This window comes from Rhinopithecus roxellana, chromosome 5 (genome assembly GCF_007565055.1).
Source record: "Rhinopithecus roxellana isolate Shanxi Qingling chromosome 5, ASM756505v1, whole genome shotgun sequence".
NCBI classification, from domain to species: Eukaryota; Metazoa; Chordata; class Mammalia; order Primates; family Cercopithecidae; genus Rhinopithecus; species Rhinopithecus roxellana.
The window spans coordinates 163575095-163595344 of record NC_044553.1 but is presented as its reverse complement, the minus strand read 5'-3'; the positions used below and the strand labels follow the sequence as shown (position 1 = coordinate 163595344).

General features: G+C 62.8%; 1 protein-coding gene across 1 annotated transcript in view; it reads right to left on the bottom strand.

The window, feature by feature from the left end:
• Positions 1–17495, bottom strand: part of CEP170B (centrosomal protein 170B) — a 32214-nt gene extending 14719 nt beyond the window's left edge. The window contains exons 1-6 of the mRNA XM_030931565.1: positions 17290–17495; positions 14242–14373; positions 6799–6888; positions 3936–4014; positions 3398–3456; positions 1478–1616 (exon numbers count right to left, since the gene is read on the bottom strand). Of these exons, the coding sequence (XP_030787425.1) occupies positions 1478–1616; positions 3398–3456; positions 3936–4014; positions 6799–6888; positions 14242–14346 (472 nt within the window). The 5' untranslated portion in view covers positions 14347–14373; positions 17290–17495. The remainder of the gene's footprint in view (positions 1–1477; positions 1617–3397; positions 3457–3935; positions 4015–6798; positions 6889–14241; positions 14374–17289) is intronic.
• Positions 17496–20250: the final 2755 nt, after the last annotated feature.

Genomic DNA, 20250 nt, shown 5'->3' with positions numbered 1-20250 from the left:
AATGTGCTGCCCTCGCTCTAACGGAGCCAAGGAGCCAGGCTGCCCAGCTGGCTGCACCTGTCATAACCTCCGGGACGGCTCCGCACCGGCCGTCACCAGCTGCGTGTGTTTCACAGCCTGGACACCGACAGGTGCCCAGGGGAGCTCAGATGGCTTTCTGGAAAGCTTCCCAGTCCCCAGCGGTCTTCCATTCTGGGCGGGCCTGCATCCCAACCAGACGCCGGCAGCTGTGGCTGTATAACACAGATGTGTGGGCTGACGGCGGAACACGGCAGACGTGGGGCCAAAGCTGGGGGCGGCAGGGTGACCCTTCCTGGACCAAGGTGGGAGCGGGGTAAAGGGCGCCCGAATACACCTCTGTCTAACCAGAACTCAAGTCATACACTGGGGCCTCAGGCTTGGATCCCCCACCCCGACCCCTCCACACAGGACCAGGCACTTTCTCACTCTCAGGTCCTTCCCCTCCTCTTGTGCCCACCGGACCAATGCAGACCCAGACCCTCGTGCAGCTGCCTTCCTCCCAGACTTCTGCCCACCCGCTGCACCGACTGCCGAAGGCACATATCAGGTCTCGTCAGAAACCACCAACCCCTGAACCCTGCTGGCTCGGTCTGCAGAATCGAGTCCAAATGCCTGATATTAGGGAGCATAGCCGCACCCCCCCATCCCCTGCCTGTCACTACTATGGACACAGGGTGCCCAGCTGGTGGCCCACCAACCCTACAAGAACTGTGGGCCCAAGGGGTGCAGGCATGCACAGGTAGGTGCACAGGGGTGAGCAGTGTGGGTGTGCATGGGTAGCTGTGTGTGTGGGGTGAGAGGTGAGGGATGTGGGTGTGCACGGGTAGATATGTATACAGGGGTGGGGGTGTGAGTGCACAGGGGTGAGCAGTATGGGTGTGCATGGATAGATCTGTATACAGCAGTGAGGGGTATGGGCATATATGGGTAGGTATGCACAGGGGTAAGTGGTGTGGGTGTGCATGAGTAGGGTGTGTATAACAAAGAGGGGTGCAGGCGTGCATGGGTAGGTGTGTATAGGAGTGAGCAGTGCAGGCATGCACAGGTAGGTATGCAATGGGTGAGGGGTGTGGGTGTGCAGGGATGGGTGTGTACAGGAGTGAGGGGTGTGGGTGTGCAGGGGTGGATGTGTACAGGAGTGAGGGGTGTGGGTGTGCAGGGGTGGGTGTGTACATGAGGGGTGTGGGTGTGCAGGGGTGGGTGTGTACAGGAGTGAGGGGTGCAGGCATGCACAGGTAGGTGTGTGCAATGGGTAAGGAATGTGGGTGTGCAAGGGTAGGTGTGCACAATGGGTGAGGGGTGTGTACAGGGGTATGTGTGTGCAACGGATGAGGGTATGGGTGTGCACAGCATATGCATGCACAGGGGTGAGGGGTGCAGGGAGGCAGGTGCAGGGCAGAGGGCCTGGCAGTAGCCCTGTGTGCGCGTAAAATTGCTCCACACTGCCTGTGCCTACCTGTTCCTGGTCTCCGGTCCCCCTTCTCCGGTCTGGGGTTCGAGGTCTCGCAGTACGGTGTGTGTTCCGGCAGTGCCTCGCTCCTCTTGGGTGCCAAGCCCTTCACGCTTACCTGCAGCTGGCTGGTGTACTTCTCGTGCTGTGGGCAGGCCAGGCAGGGTGAGGTACTGGGCCCAGCCTCAGGAGGACCCCACTGGGGTGGACCCAGCCTCTCTTCTCCATCCACAGGGCCCAGCTATGACTTTGCATGTCACAAGCTCTCCCTAACGCTCCCTAAAAGAGCAGACAGAGCCTCAGCCCGCCCAGGTCACACAGCTTGGGTCCAGCTCAAGCCTGGGGAGGGGCAGCTTCCAGGGGAAGCAGGGGCTTGCTTGGGTGGGGCAGGGCAGAGCAGGCCACAATCATCAGAGTGGAGGCCATTGGGTGGGCAGCAGGGCCGCTTGTGCCATCAGACAGAACCTGGCTCCCTTAGGCCCTGCCCCTTGCAGGCTGGGGGACCCCGTGCTGCTCAGAGATCATCTGAGGAGGGGGCTAAGCACCCTGGCCCCACAGGGCTCCTGGGGAGCTCTGAGCCCAGCCCTGAATCTGCACTCCACAACTCCCACATGAACAAGTGAGGGTGAGGAGACGCCCCCCGACCTAGGACCCTCGTGCCCCCACAGGGGCCCTGGCCGTGTGTGTCCCCAGCACACGGGGGAAAGGGCACTCAAGGATGCCCACCCTTGAAGGCTGCCACCATCAGCCTCCAGCACCCTTCCTTCCTGCCTCTGGCCACCCCCCGATGGTGGCCTCCTCAATATCTTGGGGGCAGCTTTTACCTCCCAAGGGGCTCCGACAGGGCGCCCGGCCAGCATGGGCTGCGCAGGAGGAGATCGGAGGGACTGACAGGAACTTGGGGGCCGTGGTCATGCAGCATAAAAACCTTACAAACCCTCAGCCTAAGACCTTCAGATTTCAGCCTGGGAGACCTCAGATCCCCTCACCCTGAGAAGCAATAAATCCTCTCAGCCTGAAGTGACCCCAAATCCTGCCACCTTGAAGGACTCAAATCCGCTAACCTGGAGGGCACTTAATCCCCTGGGCATGAGACCCCAAAGCACCTCAGCTCCAGAGACCTCAAATCCCTTCACCCAGAGGAACGCCAAATCCTCTAACACGTAGATCCTCAAATCCCCCGAGCCTAAGGAGCCCTAAATATCTCACTCACAGACAGACCAAATTTCCCCAGCCTCAGACCCTAAACACCGTATAGAGACTCTCAATCCCTTCAGCTTCAAAGACTCCAAATAACTGTAACGTCAGAGAATCTAAAGCCCCTTATGAGACCCCAAAGCTCCTTAACCTGAGAGACACTCCCAAAAAGATGCTGGGGGGCCCAGGGGCTCTATACCCTTCTGGCCCTCTGAACGGGGCCCTCTGCTCCCAGGGAGGCTCCTGGCCCCCGTCTCAGCCCCCCTATACTCTCCTGCAGGGTGACCCCAGCATCTTCCTGGGCTCTGGCCACACCCAGCTCACCCGATGAGCCGTTTGTTCTGTGAGCCAGAGCTAAACCCGCCGGCACCCAACGCTGCAGCTCACAAAGCCCAGCAGCTCCAGCAGGCTGACCATGCAGCCCGAATCCTCCCAGGCCCCTCCCAGAGCCCTGATCCTGCTGCGTCCACAACAGTGGCACCTGTGTCCTGGTGCCCCCCGCCATCTGTCACTGCAGCAGGCTGGGGGTAATGACTACCTTCCCACCTGCCAGACTGGGCCATCTGGCAGGGTAGGACAGGCTGGCCTGACTCATGGCACCCACAGCCTGAACGGGGTGCCCCAAAGGCCTGGGGAGTGTTTGCTGGGGAGATGGCAGTGGCAGCATGGTAGGGAGGATGGGGGGCTGAGCCCTCGTGGCTGAGTCCCCCAGGCTTGGCCAGCACTAACCTTGAGTGCCTCCTCCGGGACTCGGTGCTGCACACGCTCCAGCACATACATGTTGGAATGTGGACACGTGTTAAGGCGAACACGCAGCAGAAGAGCCAGGAGCCCAGCGCTGAAGTCCACACCCAGCAACAGGTGTGCCAGCTCAAGGGCCCATCGAGGCAGGCAGAGGAGAGGCCTCTTTCTTCCCGGGGAGGCACAGCCATGCCCACCCATTTGCTCAGACAGTCCCAAGGTCGGGCCAGGATTCGGGGCCCCAGGGAGTGGTCACCAGTTCCCCAGGCCCCACATGACCTCAGGCTGGGTGGGTGAGCAAGCAGCAGGTGCCCGTGGCCAGGGTGTCCACGGGGGGCCGGGCTGCAGGGACTAGTATTCCCTGGGGTGCCCCGTCAGCAGGGGGAGCCCAGCCCTAGGGTCATCCTCCATGCTCTGTAACCCAGTGGCCCAAGTGGTGACAGCCCTGCTTCTGGAGTAACAGAGCGACTGTGGCCCTGGGGACTGAGGAGAAGCCCAGGAGGAGGGGCACTCAGGGGCAGGATATCGTAGCCGAAGCGGATAACGTCGTTGAGCTTCAGCGTGACGTACTTCTGGTCCGGGATGCGCATGTCATTCACAAATGTCTGCAGGAAAACAGGTGGCAGGGTGCTGGGGCTGAGTGGGTGGGTGGCTGTGGGCAGGGCCGCAGGGGCACGCGATGGCCTGTGCAGAAGCCCGTCCTGAGACCCCCTCCCCAACTCTAGGATGGCTGCTGCAGACACCTCAGACCACTAACTGCCCCGTCGGCAGCCCTGAGGGCCAGGCCCCAGGATTCCTGCCTGAGAGTGCAGCCTGGAAGCTAGAAGCCTGGATCTCCCTCAGGGGGTTCGGGCTCACCTCCTCCTGAACCCTGTCCTGTGCACAGGGCAGCAGTCCCACCTCAGCCCGCCCAACACATGGACTCCACGGTGCCAGAGGGACCTGCTGTTGTCTTGGAGAAAGGAAGCACTGAGGCCTGGGGCCGGGCTCAGCCCCTCCTGCCAGCATGAGACCTCCCGAGGGGACAGGGGTCCAGAAGGGGCATAAAGGAGGGAGCTACCACCCCTGTCCCCTCTAGAAGGGGCTGAGGTGGCTGGGGGCGGGTGACTTGGATGTCATCTCTGCTGAGGAGTAACCCCCTGGAGGGGTTTCCAGCCTGGACACCTCCCCGCTGCTCCCCTAGCCTCAGACCCCCTGGGCCTCGAGGCCTCCTGCTGGACACCTTCCAGGCCCTCTGAGCCCCACGTGCCCCAGGCCTTCCCTGGAGGGCTCACCACTAAGCCCTTCTCCACCATAAATTCCACAGCCACCAGCCGGGGCACCCAGGCACTGGGGCCCACCCACCACTGCAGAGACCGTGATGGAACCCTCCAGAACAGAAGTCTTTGAGCATCTTTGTGAAGTGGACTCCAAGAGATGCTTCCTCCCACACAGCCTCGCCCTGGCCCCAGCTCCTACCTTGGCCCCATAATGCTCTTGGGAACAGAAGAGGCAGGCCTGCCCTGTGGTGGCCCTTGGCCAAGGGTCTGACACCCCCCTCCAGGCTGCCTGCTGGCAGGGGTGTTGATGCGCCAGTCCCACAGGCAGGTGGGAGGCAGGTCTGTGGGCATCACAGGCCTCAGAGGTAGCCAGCCATGCAGGGCCCAGGAGCACGGACCGGGCCAGTGCCATGCAACCCGGGCCAACAGCCCCAGGGACCCTCTCAAAGCCCATGTGGGTGATGCAGCCCACACAGGCAGAGGAGCGGCCACTGCTGAGCAGCCATTCAGGGACAGCCACTTCATCAGACAGGCATGCTGCGAGAGGGGGGAGCTCAGGACAGACCCCAGCAGCCTGAGACCCCCTGGCTGGGGCTCCTTGAGGGGCTGCTGAGGGGCTGCTAGGGCCCCCCAGCTCAGGATTGCAGAGTGCAGTTAAAAAAAACCTCCCAGGACAAGTTGGAGTCTGCCAAGCTCAGCAACAGACAGAGACATCCAGACAGGGACCCTGGGGACAGACACACGCCCCACAGAGAGGGGCCTCCATCCTTCCTGCCTACTTCTACCCCATACCCCATTCCTTTCACCTGACCCCCACCCTGCTCTTGAGCCAGGGGTTCCTTCCTGGTTACCTTCCTGCCCCTCCCACCCCCAACTTACAGAAGAAAGGATCACATGGCCCCACCCATACCCAAACTGGGTACCCAAGCATAGCTCCTTCCATCTCAGGGGCCCCATTTCCCAGCCCAGTGCTTCCCTCCCCATCTGCAGGGCCCACTCTCCCTGTGAGAGCAGCCTGACCCTTGGGGGGCCTGAGTCCCTGCCAAGGGGAAACTTCTGGGGAGGCCTGGGGGCCTCTGCAGGTGGGGGTGGGGCCCGATCTGGCAGAGGGGCCAGATTTTGGAGAAGGGCCAGGGCTGAGAGGGAGGGGCCAGGGATGGGGGAGGGGCCAGGGCTGAGAGGGAGGGGCCAGGGCTGGGGGAGGAGCCAGAGCTGAGAGGGAGGGGCCAGGGCTGGGGGAGGGGCCAGAGCAGGGAGAGAGGGGACAGGGCTGGGGGAGGGGCCAGGGCTGAGAGGGAGGGGCCAGGGCTGGGGGAGGGGCCAGAGCAGGGAGAGAGGGGCCAGGGCTGGGGGAGGGGCCAGGGCTGGGGGAGGGGCCAGGGCTGAGAGGGAGGGGACAGGGCTGGGGGAGGGGCCAGAGCAGGGAGAGAGGGGCCCAGGGCTGGGGGAAGGGGCCAGGGCTGGGGGAGGGCCAGTGGCTGAGAGGGAGGGGCCATGGGCTGGGGGAAGGAGGCCAGAGCTGAGAGGGAGGGGCCATTGGCTGGGGGAGGGGCCGAGAGCAGGGAGAGAGGGGCCAGGGCTGGGGGAGGGGCCAGGGCTTGGTGAGGGGCCAGGGCTGAGAGGGAGGGGGACAGGGCTGGGGGAGGGGCCAGGGCTGAGAGGGAGGGGCCAGGGCTGGGGGAGGGGCCAGAGCAGGGAGAGAGGGGACAGGGTTGAGAGGGAGGGGCCAGGGCTGGGGGAGGGGCCAGGGCTGAGAGGGAGGGGCCAGGGCTGAAGGGTAGGGCTGTTAAAAGGCCAGGTTGGCCGGGCGCGGTGGCTCAAGCCTGTAATCCCAGCACTTTGGGAGGCCGAGACGGGCGGATCACGAGGTCAGGAGATCGAGACCATCCTGGCTAACACGGTGAAACCCCGTCTCTACTAAAAAATACAAAAAAAAACTAGCCGGGCGAGGTGGCGGGCGCCTGTAGTCCCAGCTACTCAGGAGGTTGAGGCAGGAGAATGGCGTAAACCCGGGAGGCGGAGCTTGCAGTAGCTGAGATCCAGCCACTGCACTCCAGCCTGGGCAACAGAGCGAGACTCCGTCTCAAAAAAAAAAAAAAAAAAAAGGCCAGGTCAGGGCCTTTCACTTACCCCATTGAGGCTTCCCAGGTCCTTCACCCAGTGCTCGTCCCTGTCCTGGTCGTAGTTGATGACGGCATGCTGCTTGTCCACACTGCGGGACTGGGGAGACACACAGTCGGCCCTCAGGTGCTCCAGGCAAGGAAGTGACACCCAAGAGGCAGAGGCACCCCTGTCCCATCCCCTGTCCCATCCCCTGCCCCAGCCCCTGCCCCCAGCACAACACCAGCAGTGGCCCCCAGGCCTCCGACCACAGAGGTGTGCCCACCCTGTCTCCAGAGCATGATTCACCAAGATGCCAGGGCCATGTCCCCACCCTCTGCTGCCACCCAGGGCCATGCCCCCACCCTCTGCTGCCACCCAGGGCCATGCCCCCACCCTCTGCTGCCACCCAGGGCCATGTCCCCCACCCTCTGCTGCCACCCAGGGCCATGTCCCCCACCCTCTGCTGCCACCCAGGGCCATGTCCCCCACCCTCTGCTGCCACCCAGGGCCATGTCCCCCACCCTCTGCTGCCACCCAGGCCTCCCCCCATGACCGCCCTCCCCAGTGCTGCTCCCCGTTGGGCCGTGGGAGTGGTGGGAGCCCTCTGGTCATCTGACACACACTGTTCCCTCCCAAGGTCAGGTGGCAGCAGCCAGGCTGGCAGTGAGGGGGGTTGTCTCAGGGAGCCCTCCCCCACTCCTGGCCCAGCCCCACAGGGACACACACAACTCTCAGCCAGTGTCCACACCCTTGGTGCTCCCACCCCTCAGGTTGGTCACTCTCAGTCTGCCATGTGCAGGCCACCCTGGCAGCTGGCCATCACTGCTCCACCACCGGACACTGTCCTGAAACACTGGTGTGGGGCCTCCCCCAGCAAGGGCTAGAAGCCCTCAGGGCAGGGCCTCCTTCCTCACTCAGAGAGGAGATCGCACAGCAGGGGCTAGCTGGGGGCACGGGCTCTGATGGCCCAGCTTGACTGCGGCCTCCACAGAGGCGCCAGGGCAGGGAAGCTGCAGCAGGGTGGGGCTGGTGGTGGCCAGTAGGCCTGAGAGCCAGCCTCACGCTAGTGCCGCTGCCACCCAGGAGTGGGCACTCAGAAGCCCTGGGTGCCTGGCTCAAGCCACGGTGGTGGCGCTGCAGTGGAGGACCAGCTGCGGAGGAGTTGGGGGAGACTGCAGTGGAGGACCGGCTGTGGAGGAGTTGGGGGAGACTGCAGTGGAGGACCGGGTGCGGAGGAGTTGGGGGAGACTGCAGTGGAAGACCAGGTGCGGAGGGGTTGGGGGGGACTGCAGTGGAGGACCGAGTGCAGAGGGGTTGGGGGGGAGTGCAGTGGAGGACTGGCAGAGGACTGCAGTAGAGGACCGAGGGAGGACTACAGTGGAAGACCAGGGGAAGACTGCAGTGGATGACCAGGGACAGTGACTGCAGTGGAGGACCGGGGATGGGGTTGGGGGGGATGGCAGTGGAGGATCAGGGGGAGGACTGCAGTGGAGGACTGAGGACATACTGCAGTGGAGGAGGACTGAGCGAAGGACTGCAGTAGAGGGTGGCGAGTGGGGTAGACAGGGCCCACACCTCCTGTCAGGACCCTGGGTCCCCCCAGGAAGTGAGCAGGGATGCCAGGGGGGTTTAAAGGGGAGACTAGGGTCCTAGGTGCAGCCATTCCTGAGCTGCCTGCCTGGACATGGCCCATGCTTTCCCAGGAACCAGGTGAGCAGCTCCACCTGCCCCACATGCCCTCCCTGGGAAGGCGGATCCTGGTGGGGCTCCTGGTGCCAGCTCACCTGCCAGCCAAAGCCACAGGTCTCTGGTAGAGTGGGTCTGACCTTGACAGCCACCACCCACCTCCAGGTCCACCCTGTTCAAATTCCTCCTCCAAAGGTGGCACCCACAGCTGCATGGCTCCTGGCCACCCCAGCAGCAGTCTCTGCCAGAGGGGCTGGGGGAGGATCCTGGCCGGGGGGGTGATGCCAGACATCACCTCCTCCATTGGACTTCCCACCTGTCACCGAAGGCCTCCAGACACAGGCGATCCCCAGCACTCACCTCCTCCAAGAAGCCCGTCCTGAGACCCCCTCCCCAACTCTAGAATGGCTGCTGCAGACACCTCAGACCACTAACTGCCCCGTTGGCAGCCCTGAGGGCCAGGCCCCAGGATTCCTGCCTGAGAGTGCAGCCTGGAAGCTAGAAGCCTGGATCTCCCTCAGGGGGTTCGGGCTCACCTCCTCCTGAACCCTGTCCTGTGCACAGGGCAGCAGTCCCACCTCAGCCCGCCCAACACATGGACTCCACGGTGCCAGAGGGACCTGCTGTTGTCTTGGAGAAAGGAAGCACTGAGGCCTGGGGCCGGGCTCAGCCCCTCCCTGCCAGCATGAGACCTCCCGAGGGGACGGGGTCCAGAAGGGGCATAAAGGAGGGAGCTACCACCCCTGTCCCCTCTGGAAGGGGCTGAGGTGGCTGGGGGCGGGTGATTTGGATGTCATCTCTGCTGAGGAGTGACCCCCCTGGAGGGGTTTCCAGCCTGGACACCTCCCCGCTGCTCCCCTAGCCTCAGACCCCCTGGGCCTCGAGGCCTCCTGCTGGACACCTTCCAGGCCCTCTGAGCCCCACGTGCCCCAGGCCTTCCCTGGAGGGCTCACCACTAAGCCCCTCTCCACCACAGGCTCCAGCAATGCAGGTCTTCCTCTTGGCAGCCCTCAGTCAGCCTCCTTCTCCACAGTCCCCTTTTCCTGCAGGCCCCAAGGCCTCTCCAAACCTTCCTTACCCCACCCAGGCCACAGTCAGGCTTCAAGCAGATGACTCTGCCAGCTGTGGGCATATCACATCCTTGCCCGGGCCTGGGTCTCACCTTCAGTCCAGGTCCCCTCCCCTCCCTGCACCAACCTTCCCCACCCCACCCAGCCTCGCGACAGCTTCTGGCTCCTTTGACTCAGCACAGGGTCCTGTTAACACCCACAGCCCAGCTGCCCCGCCCACTCCCAGGGCTGAGCCTCCACCCCCAGCCAGGGCTTTCTCACCAGACCCGCTCCTGCCAAGCCCCTCCCCAGACTGCAGGAAGCGCTGGAGACACATGGGGAACCCCCTTCCAGAAACTCCCCTCTTCAGCCAGAAGCAGCCCCTCACTTGGCCAAGCCTGCAGCCACCCATGAGAAGTGACCCCCGGCCCAGGGCTCAAGACTTAAAACAACAGAAACCGGGGCCTGTGGAAGGAACTCAGTGCAGAAACAGCCAGGCAAACACAGATGTGTGACATGGCCGGAAGACGCCCCAAACACATGGATTTTGGGGAAAGTGTCTAATAATGTGTACTCACTTTAAAATAAAGATGTTTCCAAAGCTCACGTCTGACGCCCTCTGTGGCAACAGCCTGGCCAAGCTGTGCTGAGTGGCAGTGGCAGCAGCCAGGGCTCTGGGCACACCCTCTTGCCAGCTCACCCAAGTTTCCCATTGGCAGCCACAGGCACCCACAGCAAACTGGCTCGATGTGCTGGGCTCAGAAGGCCAGGGCCTGCTTAGGCTGTGGTCTCTGGGTCAGCAGGCAAGAGTGCAAATCCTGGCTGTCACACACTCTCACAGAGGACACCTCCCCACAGACATGCAGCACACACACGCACAGAACACACACACAGACGTGTGCACCTACAGACACGCACATGTACACTTACACATGCACACACACACTGCACACCCTGTACCACAGCCTGGGCCACCACAGGAGCGATAGCCACAGCAGGAAGTCCTGCCTGGGTCCACATTCCTGCATCATTTAACGCCTGTTCGCTGGGAACCAGCTCTGTGCCAGGCTTGCACTGGGCACAAGGATGCTGTGAGCAGCAAAGGCAGGGCCCTGGAAAGCGTAGTCCATGGGACAGCACGTGGGTGGCAGCTCTGCCCAGAACATGACTCCCCCACCAGTCTGCCCGCTGTGGTTCAAGCTACCGTCCCTCTTGCCTAGTGAAAGCCCAGGCCTTGGGGCCACCACTCTGTTTGTCTCCCCTCCACGTCCCATCCCCCTAGCCCCAGCACAACGTAGGCAGGTGTCTGCTGACCACTCAGTTCCCAGCACCACCTTCTTTACACAGGACTGGACCCTGGACACCTTGCTGGCCCCGCTGCAGTGGACACCAAGGGAGGGCAGGGTCTCTGCTTGGCACCCTGCCCAGTGGAAAGATGTGCTGAAAGCAAGGACTGCAGAGGGGGAGCTGGGACAGGGTGTGGAGGTTCCAGGACAGGAAGGTGGGTGTGAGTCAGGTCCGGAGAGCCAGGGCAGGTGTGGGGAGAGGCTGGGTCTGGTGGAGGCCTGCATTCCTGTCTGTGCGTGGGGTGGCGGTGGCACTGGATGGAGGGAAGGGGACCCTGGCAGAGACCCAGGTGGAAGGGACGGAAGGTGACAGGTTTGGTTCAGCCACCGAGCTTGGGATGCCTCTGAGAGGCCCCAGTGCAGCAGGAGCCATATCCAGTAGGAGGCTGGAAGCTGAGGACAGGGCAGGCTCCAGGCAGCGGGTGGATCGTCTGAGCAGAAGTAGACAGGGCCTCGCGGAAGCAGCAGCATTCAGAAAGGGCCACTGAGGCCCCTGAGCATGAGCTGAGAGGGCGGGGGTCCTGACGCAGGTGCCAAGGAAGTTGCTGCAGGGAGGGGCGGCAGGTGCAAACATCCTGAGGTGGGGGGCAACAGAGGGGCCAAGGGGCTGGACATGGGGCTATAGGGTGGGGGTGAGAAGCCTCTAGCGCAGCTGCACAGGGAGTGAGGGGTAGCAGAGGCCAGCAGGGGGCAGGGCTGGGCAGGTTGGAGGCCGCTGCAGGGACACCAGGAGGCAGACAGCCTTCCCACACTTGCCACACCTGCAAGGCCTCCCTAAGCCTCAGTTTCCCCATGGAGATATCTTACAATGGCCACACCACCCACAACAGCAAGGGCCACCCACCTCATGCCCCACCCAGGCCAGGGGCGGCCACGGAGGAGAGCTGGGAAGCCCCCAACGCTCCTGACCTGCTCAGGGCTCCACTGAGAGGTACAGAAACTTGGAATCGGACCCCAAACTCACCCTGAGCACCCTGCCCCCAACACCCTTCCTCCACCCCAGGGAGAAGCAGGCAGAGCAGGCGTGGTGCAGAGGTTGGGCAGGAAGAGCACCCACACCAGTCCCCTGCCTGCAGGCTGGCTCTGGCTTCTTCCAGAGGCTCCAAAGTGCCGCCGCCTCTGAGAAGCCCTCCTGGCCACCCTAGGTAGAGCAGCGCAGCTATCACTGATGCCACCCCTGCAGGTGGACCATGGGAGCAACCCGCCAAATACAGCAGTGGCACCTATGAGGCAGTGGGGTATGTGGGGCGTGGCCTACAGCCTGCCACCTGTCTTTGGATGGCCTGAGAACTAAGAATTACCTTTACACTTTTAAATGATTGAAAATCGGCTGGGCACTGTGGCTCTCGCCTGTAAGCCCAGCACTTTGGGAGGCCAAGATGGGCGGATCACAAGGTCAGGAGATCAAGACCATCCTGGCTAACCCGGTGAAACCCCGTCTCTCCTAAAAAATACAAAAAACTAGCCAGGCGAGGTGGCGGGCGCCTGTAGTCCCAGCTACTTGGGAGCTGAGGCAGGAGAATGGCATGAACCTGGGAGGCGGCGGAGCTTGCAGTGAGCTGTGATCGGGCCACTCCAACCTGGGCGACAGAGCGAGACTCCGTCTCAAAAAAAAAAAAGAAAATCATCAAAAGGCTATTTCATGACACATGAATATTATGGGAAATTGATACTTCAACATCCGTAAATGAAGTGTAGGTGCTGCCACACCCACCTTGGCCACCCACGCTCGCTCCCTGGCTGCCCCTCGCCACGGCCACAGGGCTGGGCTGCAATGGATACTTCATGGCCTGCAAAACCTAGAATCTTTACCAGGCCCTTTGTAGAAAACATTTGCCGACTCCTGCCCCCAGCCACTGACTCTCTTCAGCTATCAGAGGCATGGAGAAAAGAGAAAAAGGGGAGAGAATGTTCCAGATTAAAGAACTTCAGAGCTGGAACAACCAACCACAAGGTGAGAGACCTGCTGGGTCCAGATTCAAGAGGATCAGAGGATGCCTGGGGAGAAGCTGGGATGTCTGGACTTAGTCCATTCCAGCTGCTGTAACAAAATTCCTGAAAAATATGGAAATGACAGAAATGTATTGCTCACAGTTCTGGAGGCTGGAAGCCCGAGATCTAGGTGCCGGCCGATTTGGTGTCTGGAGAGGGCCCTGTCTCTGCTTCAAGGATGGTATCTTGCATGCTGCATCCTCACTGAGCAGAAGGGGTGAGCCAGCTTCCTCTGGCCTCTTTTTAAGGTCCCTGATCTCATTCCCAAGGGCAAAGCCTCACGCCCTGGACACCTCCCCAAGGCCCCATCTCTTGAAGCTACCACGCTGGAAATGAAGCTTCAACCTCTGAACTGCAGGGGACGCAAACATTCCCACCACAGCAGGACACATGGAGCAGTATCGGGTGGGACTGCCTTGGGTAGAGGCAGACAAACAGTCTGCCCCAGTGAATGTGCACATGGCCAGGACCCCTCACCACAGCCTGAGGCCTGCCCACCTCATCAGAGCCTGGCACAGCCCGGGCATGTGCGGCAGCAGCACGTTGCATCCAGGAGGCAATGTCCGAGTGGGCAGGGCAGCTCCCTGCACCTGCAGGCCCCTCGGCTAGACTGGACAGTGCCATCCACCCGGCTCAGGGGCCCACGTGCCACGCTGGGGTGTGAGCCAGGATAGGGAGCCCAACTCGTTCACAGAGGAAGGATATCAGGCCAGGATGGGCCTATGGGTTAGCTCACCACCCCTGCTCTTTGTTCTCAAACAGCCAGATCGTAAGCCCCATGAAGCCAAACTCAGACCTCAAACCAGGGTCAGAGAAACTTCTGATAGTCAGTGCTGGTGCTCGGCAGGCTCTCACGCCCTGAGAAGAGCTCCCTCATGCCTGGGGACCACCAAAATGCATGAGCCTTCACCAGGGTGCAGCTGGGACCAAGATGTTGGGACCCCCGCTCAGGCAACGCTCACAGCGTAGGCGGGGTCCCCAGACAACAAGAGTATGGACAGACCGGCTTTCCAGGACCGGCTTTTCAGGACGTTCCAAAGCCAGGCCTCAGATCCCTCTCTGCACAAGGACACCAACTCACGCTTCCAGGGACCCCAACAAAGTTGTTGACAAAAGAAGCTGACAAAAGCCTAAGCCTATCCCCCTCCTGCCAGAGATAGGGATACGTACGGGGCAGGGACCCGAGCCTGTGAGCACACACATACCCCTGCACACGCCCACGGGAGCCCCAGAGCCCTCGGTGCATCCGGGACCCAAGTTAAGAGGCCAGGCCTGGGCTGCATGGCGGCCTCCTCGCCAGGGTGGCCTGCAGCAAGCGGGGTGGGCACCTTCCTGGCCCCCAGAGGGACTGGACTGCCCGCCCCCTACCCTCCTGGCCCCAAGCGCCCCCTGCGAACCTGTAGCATGAGCTCACACTCCTCACGCCCCACGAAGATGAGCTCGCGAGGGAGCCGGTGGCGGGCGCCGCTGCTGCTCACCAGGAACCAGGACGTGGCACTCATCTTGGTGCTGGCTGGGCCCGTCTGGCCCTGGGGAAGAAGGGATTGTTAGAGTGGGGCTCCCTGGCCTGGGCCTTAGCCCCCTGGACACATCCAAGGCCCAGCCCAGATCCTATCCCTCTAAGGGAAGCTGGCAGCTTCCAGAGACGCTGGACTCCAGCCTCACCAGGCCACCCGCCCTTCCTGGGTATGGTCCCAAGTCCCACTGCCAGGCCTTTGCCCTCTTGACCGGCCTTCCCCATCATGTCCATCCCCAGCAAAGGCTGCCTGGTCCTCCCTTATCCTCCAGACCCTAGCACACCTAATCTCTTCTATCTTCCAGGTGTCAGGGGTTGAAGTTCACGGGGACACTGGTGGCACTGCCTGTAAGTGACCCCACATTCATGTAACCCACCAGGAGCAGCTCGTGGGTAGGACCCAGCATGGACACCAGGGTCCCCACGATGCCAGGTCCACACACCAGACCCAGCCCAGGACACTCACTGAACCAGAGGACCCACCCCCTCAGCAGGACATTCTGAGACTGAGCCCCAAGCAGGGCCTGGGGTGAGGGGCGGCAGGGACAGAGCTGGAGACCGGGCCCTGAGTCATCAATATGTCTACCACCGAGAGGAGGCCAAATGTCCCTTGGTGGCCACGGTGCAAGGACAGCATCAAGCAGCCCCTTCCGTGCCCAAGAGGGAAGTGAGGCTTTGGTGCCCATAGTCCCAGTGACATCAACAAAAAGGAGGTGGTCTGAGGGGCCGGTGTGGTCAGGGGCTGGTGTAGGCAGGCAGGGAGCTCCGTGGCAGCCTAGTGGGTAACAGGGGACAGCCTGAGGAATAGCCAGGGCTGATGACCCTGGGCAGCCCTATACCCAGCCAACGTGCACACATTGGCTGGACACTCCACCCCACTGCCCAGCACATCCTGAGTGTTGCTATGGGCTAGGCGGCCTGGGGTGAGCCAGCTGTGACCAAGACCCAGAGTCTCAGAATCCTGGGGCTCCCTTCAGCAGGGGGCAGGCACAAAGAACAGAAATGGCTTACGAGAAGGTGCAAAGACGGATACAGGGAACACAAAGGCAGGGCACAGAGGGGGTCTCACTGGGAGGCAGCCTCCGGGACTCCGCAGGACAGGGGTGGAAGTAAGTGCATGAACACTTACGGGACTGCATTCCAGGTAGAGGGAACAGCCAGTGCCACCAGGGCAGAGGGACAGGGCAGAGGGATGGAGGGCCTCACACGCCCCTGGGAGTCCTGTGGCTAGTCCTGCAAGCGGATGAAGTCCCTAAAGAGCCCAGCACTGACTCCATCACTGCAGGGTCCAGCACAAAAAGAAAAGGTGGTGCCCTTGTTCAAAACCTGAGAAGGAGAGCTGAGCAAGATGCCAAGTGTGGGGTCCAAGCAAGGGCTCCATGGGGGTCTCCAGGTCACACACCTGTGAGGCCCACCCCAGAGCTCCTGAGTGGGCACGGGACTCTGACTCAGGAGGCCAGTCAAGAAGTGAGGACAATAACCCAGGACAGGGATGACAGCAGCTGGGGCCCAGTGGAGCAGAGGAGAAGCAGAGGCTGCCGGGCTGAGTGCGTCCTGAGGGCAGGGCCACACCACCTGAGGGTGCCACGCAGAGGAGTGAGTGGCTTCCTGTCCCTACTTTGCTCAGTGCCCACACCCAAGGTCTTCAGCTTGGAGGCTCTTCACAGATCTCAGGTCCCTTCAGTGAGCAGCAGGGAACACCGACACCCGGCTCCAGCTAGTGCAAATGTCCAAGTGACCACGTGCCCCATAGGAAACCCTCACCTTGGGCAGGGAGGTGGGAAGATGTAGAAAAATCCTCACCAGGAGAAGGCAGCTCCCGGCAGCCAGGACCCTCTCACCCTGGGGGCCCTGCCCTTCCTAAGCCAGGCACCCAGGCTCGGGCCAGACAGGCAGGCACGGGAGGCCAAGGGGGTGGGACTTCCATGCCCCTGCAGCCCCAGACAGCGAAGCCTCCAGGAGGCCTCTACAGCCCCACCCTCCCCAGGGCTGCTGGGGGACCACAGGGTGCTCTATTCGGCAGGCCCCACCCCACCACTGCACCTCCGGCCCCCAGCCAGCCCTCCTAGGCCTCACGCTCTGCCATCACATCACCTGCCGCGGCCCGCCCTGAGGAGTCCACAGTCCCTGTTTAAGGCAAAGTGAAGCCGAGCCCCAGAGCCTGGTGGTGCCTCTGTAACAGAGCCAGGCCACCCACTGCCCCGGCCGCCCACCCTGAAAAGGCCTGGGAGCCCGCAACGCTCCAAAACGGCCTTTGGCTGCCTCGGGGCTGGGCTGGCCATCGTTGCTCGGAGGAAGAATAATAAACGCCCCAAACTTGCACCCTCAGCCGCCCCGGCCAGAAGAGCCACAGTCAGAGGTGAGGCGGGGAAAGGCGGCTGGGCCCAGGGGCAGGGAAGGGCAGCGAGCCGGGCGGGGCAGTCCGGCGGTGGAAGGAGCGCACAGGCTGGGAGAGGCAGGGACAGCGGGGAGACGGCGGCGAAGGGAAATGAGGAGAGAGGGGAGGAGGAGGAAGACGGAGGGAGGGACCGCAGGAGGAGAGACCAGGCCAGGAGGGAGGCGGCCGGGCCCGGCGGGGGAGGGAGCCGCGCCTTCTGAATCAGCGCTCTCCGGGGGCGGCCATGGCCGAGCCGGTGCCGGGGCGGGGACCCGGGCGCCCAGGCTTGCCGGCTCCTCCGCAGGCCGCGTAGACACGTACCCGGCCGGGTCGCGTAGACGCGCGTGGGGCGGCTCCTCCCGGCCTGGCGCAGACCAGGGCCGCCTCCGCGGCGGCGGGGACCCGCTTGACCAGGTGCGCCGGGCGGCCCCCCACCCCCGCGCCTTTGTCCGGCCTCGGCCGGGATCCCGCGCCCCGTGAGGCCCCACTGGCGTGCAGGTGCGGGTGATGGCAGGCCCGGGCCGTGGCCAGCGCTGGGCCGGCGCGTCCTACCTGCGGTTCGGGCTCGGTCTCCGGCTCGCCTTAGTCCCCGGCTTAGTCCCCGGCTCGGTCCCCGGCTCGGTCCCCGGCTCGGCCCGGCTCGGTCCCGGCCCGCCCGGCCGAGCGCTGGGCGGGGCCGCCGCCTAGGACATGCCCGGCGAGGCCCGCACGCTCGCGGCAGCCCTGGCCGAGCCCACGGCAGAGCGGCCGCCAGCGGCCTCGCGCGCGGGTCCCTGACGTCTGCGGGAGGCCCCGCCCCGCCCCGGAACGCCCCGCCCCGGGCACGCCCCCGCCCGCCCCGCCCCCGCCGCTCCGCGCCGCGCCCCGCCCCGCCTGAAACCAGGTTAGGGCGGGTCCGCGGTCGCCAGGTGAGCGCGTCCCGGCAGCCCGGCGCGTGGTCCGGACCGCAGAGGCTCGGCGGGCCCCCACCCCGCCCCTGCCCCAGGCCCACCTTCCCCCACCGCCCAGGCCCCGCTGGCCTCCCCGGCTCCTCTCGCACCGGCGCAGACCCCATTCCTTCCCGTCTCGGCCCCGCCCCCCGCTTCGCCTCCAGGTCAGGCCCCAGCTCGACTGGCGGAACCGGGTGCCCACAGCAGCCCGTGCGCCCTGGCCCGGGGCCAGCGGGTTAACACTTAACTACGCTCCGGGAGGTGTAGGCTCCAGCCGCGCCCCGAGTCCCCAACCTTTGGCCCCGGTAGCCCAAAAGAGGAGCGGACGGTGAAGGAGTCAGGGTGAGTCCCAGAGGCCGCACCCGGATTTTCCCTCGAGCCTGGCCAGACTGGGCGTGTGTCCGACAGCTCCACCTCCGACCCCGGGCGCTCTGGGCTGAGCTGGAGGCGAGGGTGGTGGACATCAACGCCGTCTTACCTGGACGCCCACAGTGGGCCTGACCGAGGGGTGGGGCTGGGGCTGGGAACTCCGGAGACACCCGGGGTTCCTGGGGTAAGTTCCCGCGGACTGCTTGCTCCTTGTCGGGCGCCACAATAGGCGTATCAGGTGTCCCAGGAGCCAAGTGGGGGGAAGGGATCAACGTGGGGGCGGGGCTGCGGGCCCGCAGGGCATTCTTGCCTTCCAGGTGTTGAGGGACGCAGTGAGCGAAGGCGTGGAGGTGAGGGGGAATGTGGAAGGCGTGCGCCCGGCCGGGGAACCCCGGGTTTGTCCTGTGGGCAGCTGGAGCGGCTGGGCATTCCCGGCTGCGACAGCGCCCACCCGGCCCCGCACCTGGGCCTGCTCGCAATCCAGCGGCGCCTCTCCGCATCTGCCTTCACGGATCTCAGCCCCAGCAGAGCCCTTGTGCCGGACCCTGGGGCGGGATTGTGAGTTCAGAGGGGGTCAGACGCGCCCTTGAGTATGGCAGGAGCCCCAGCCCAAGCACCTGGTGGAAACTCACTTGCCCGGGGAGAGGGCAGGGCAATGAGCACTCCGAGCTGGCTCCCAGGAAAGACCTTCCGGCGGGAGCTTGGATTGCTAGGTTGAGGAGGAAGCCAGGGGAGGGACCTGCAGCCAGGTGATCGGGTGCCTGGATTTCTTCCCAAGGATAATGTGAGTTGATGCTGGCTGAGATCTGCTCCGATGAGGGTTTGAAAGAGAGAGCTCCCGGTGTCAAAGTAAGTAAGCGGATGGCAAAACATGCCTGGAGGGAGCAACCAGGCATCTGACCAGAGGTCCTGGGCTGGGGAAGGTGGAAGCAGAGGAAGGAGAGAGAAGGAAATTTGGGAGGAAGAGTGGGCACGAACTGGCTGCCCAATTGGAAGGGTGGGTAGGTGGCAGGGAGGGACTGGATGTTCTGGGTCTGCCCGTCCAGTCCCACCACCTGCTTCCAGGTGAGCTTGGGAATTTCCCAGGCTTCCTCCCAGATGGAGCCAGACCTGTCCCTCTGAGGCCCCAGCCCTGCCCATCTTTTCCTGCCCTACCCAGGGCTTCTCCACCCTCTTGGCTTGGCCTGCTCGTTGTTCACACGTTGGTAAATTACCCGTCACACAAGTCATTTTCCCTATTTGTGCTTTTCTTCTTCCAGGACCCTTGACTTTCTCAATGGGGAGGGGGGGGAGGCAGGGCTGGTGCCCAGTCCTCTGCCTGGACTGGCCAGTGCGTGTGGCTGTCACTAGGCTGGGAAGCTAGGCCAGGAGAGCAGCTGCAGCTGTGGAGGTCGGCAGTTGAGAGGTTGAGAGACCTGAGCACACTCGGGCCAGTCCTCCCATGGTATTTGGGAGCCCAGGACAGAGCTGGGGGCAAGTATGGGCAATGCTTGGAGCCACGGAGTGGGGGTAGGGAATTGGAGGGGTAGAGAGGACAACTCAAACTAAGCCAGGAACCCACAGAGGAGACAAGGAAAGGAAAACCAAGAAGGAGTGAGGCCCCAATGCCTCCAAATCGATCCATACATCTCATGATCCCCAGTAAAAGTAGCTACATGATGATTCCAAAGCCCTTAGGAAACTAAAGGTGCCAGGAGAATGAATAGACAGGTCTCCATAGAAGACACACACTGGCCAGCAAGCACATGGGAAGATGTCCAGCATCCTCCAGGAAACGCAAAGCAAAACCACAGTGAGATCCCACCTCCCACCTGCTGGGACTGGGCGGATGCAGTCCTGGCAAACCAACATGAGTCTTGGTGAGAATGGGGGGTGTCAGAGCCCTGCTGCACTGAGATACACATACACACACACACAACACAGAAAATGGAATAGTATTCAGTCTTAAAAAGGAAAGAAATTCCAGTACTGGCTGCAACATGGATGGACCTTGAGGACGTTATGCTAAGTGAAATAAGCCAGTCACAGAAGAACACGTACCATACAATCTCACTTATGTGAGGTCCCTACAGTAGTCACTTTCATAAAGATAGTAGCTGACAGGAGGAGCATGAGGAGTGACTGTTTAATGAATACAGACTTGACTTGAAATTTGGGAAGAGGTATAAGTTCTGTAGATGGATGGTGGTGATGGGTGGTGGTGACGGACATTGGA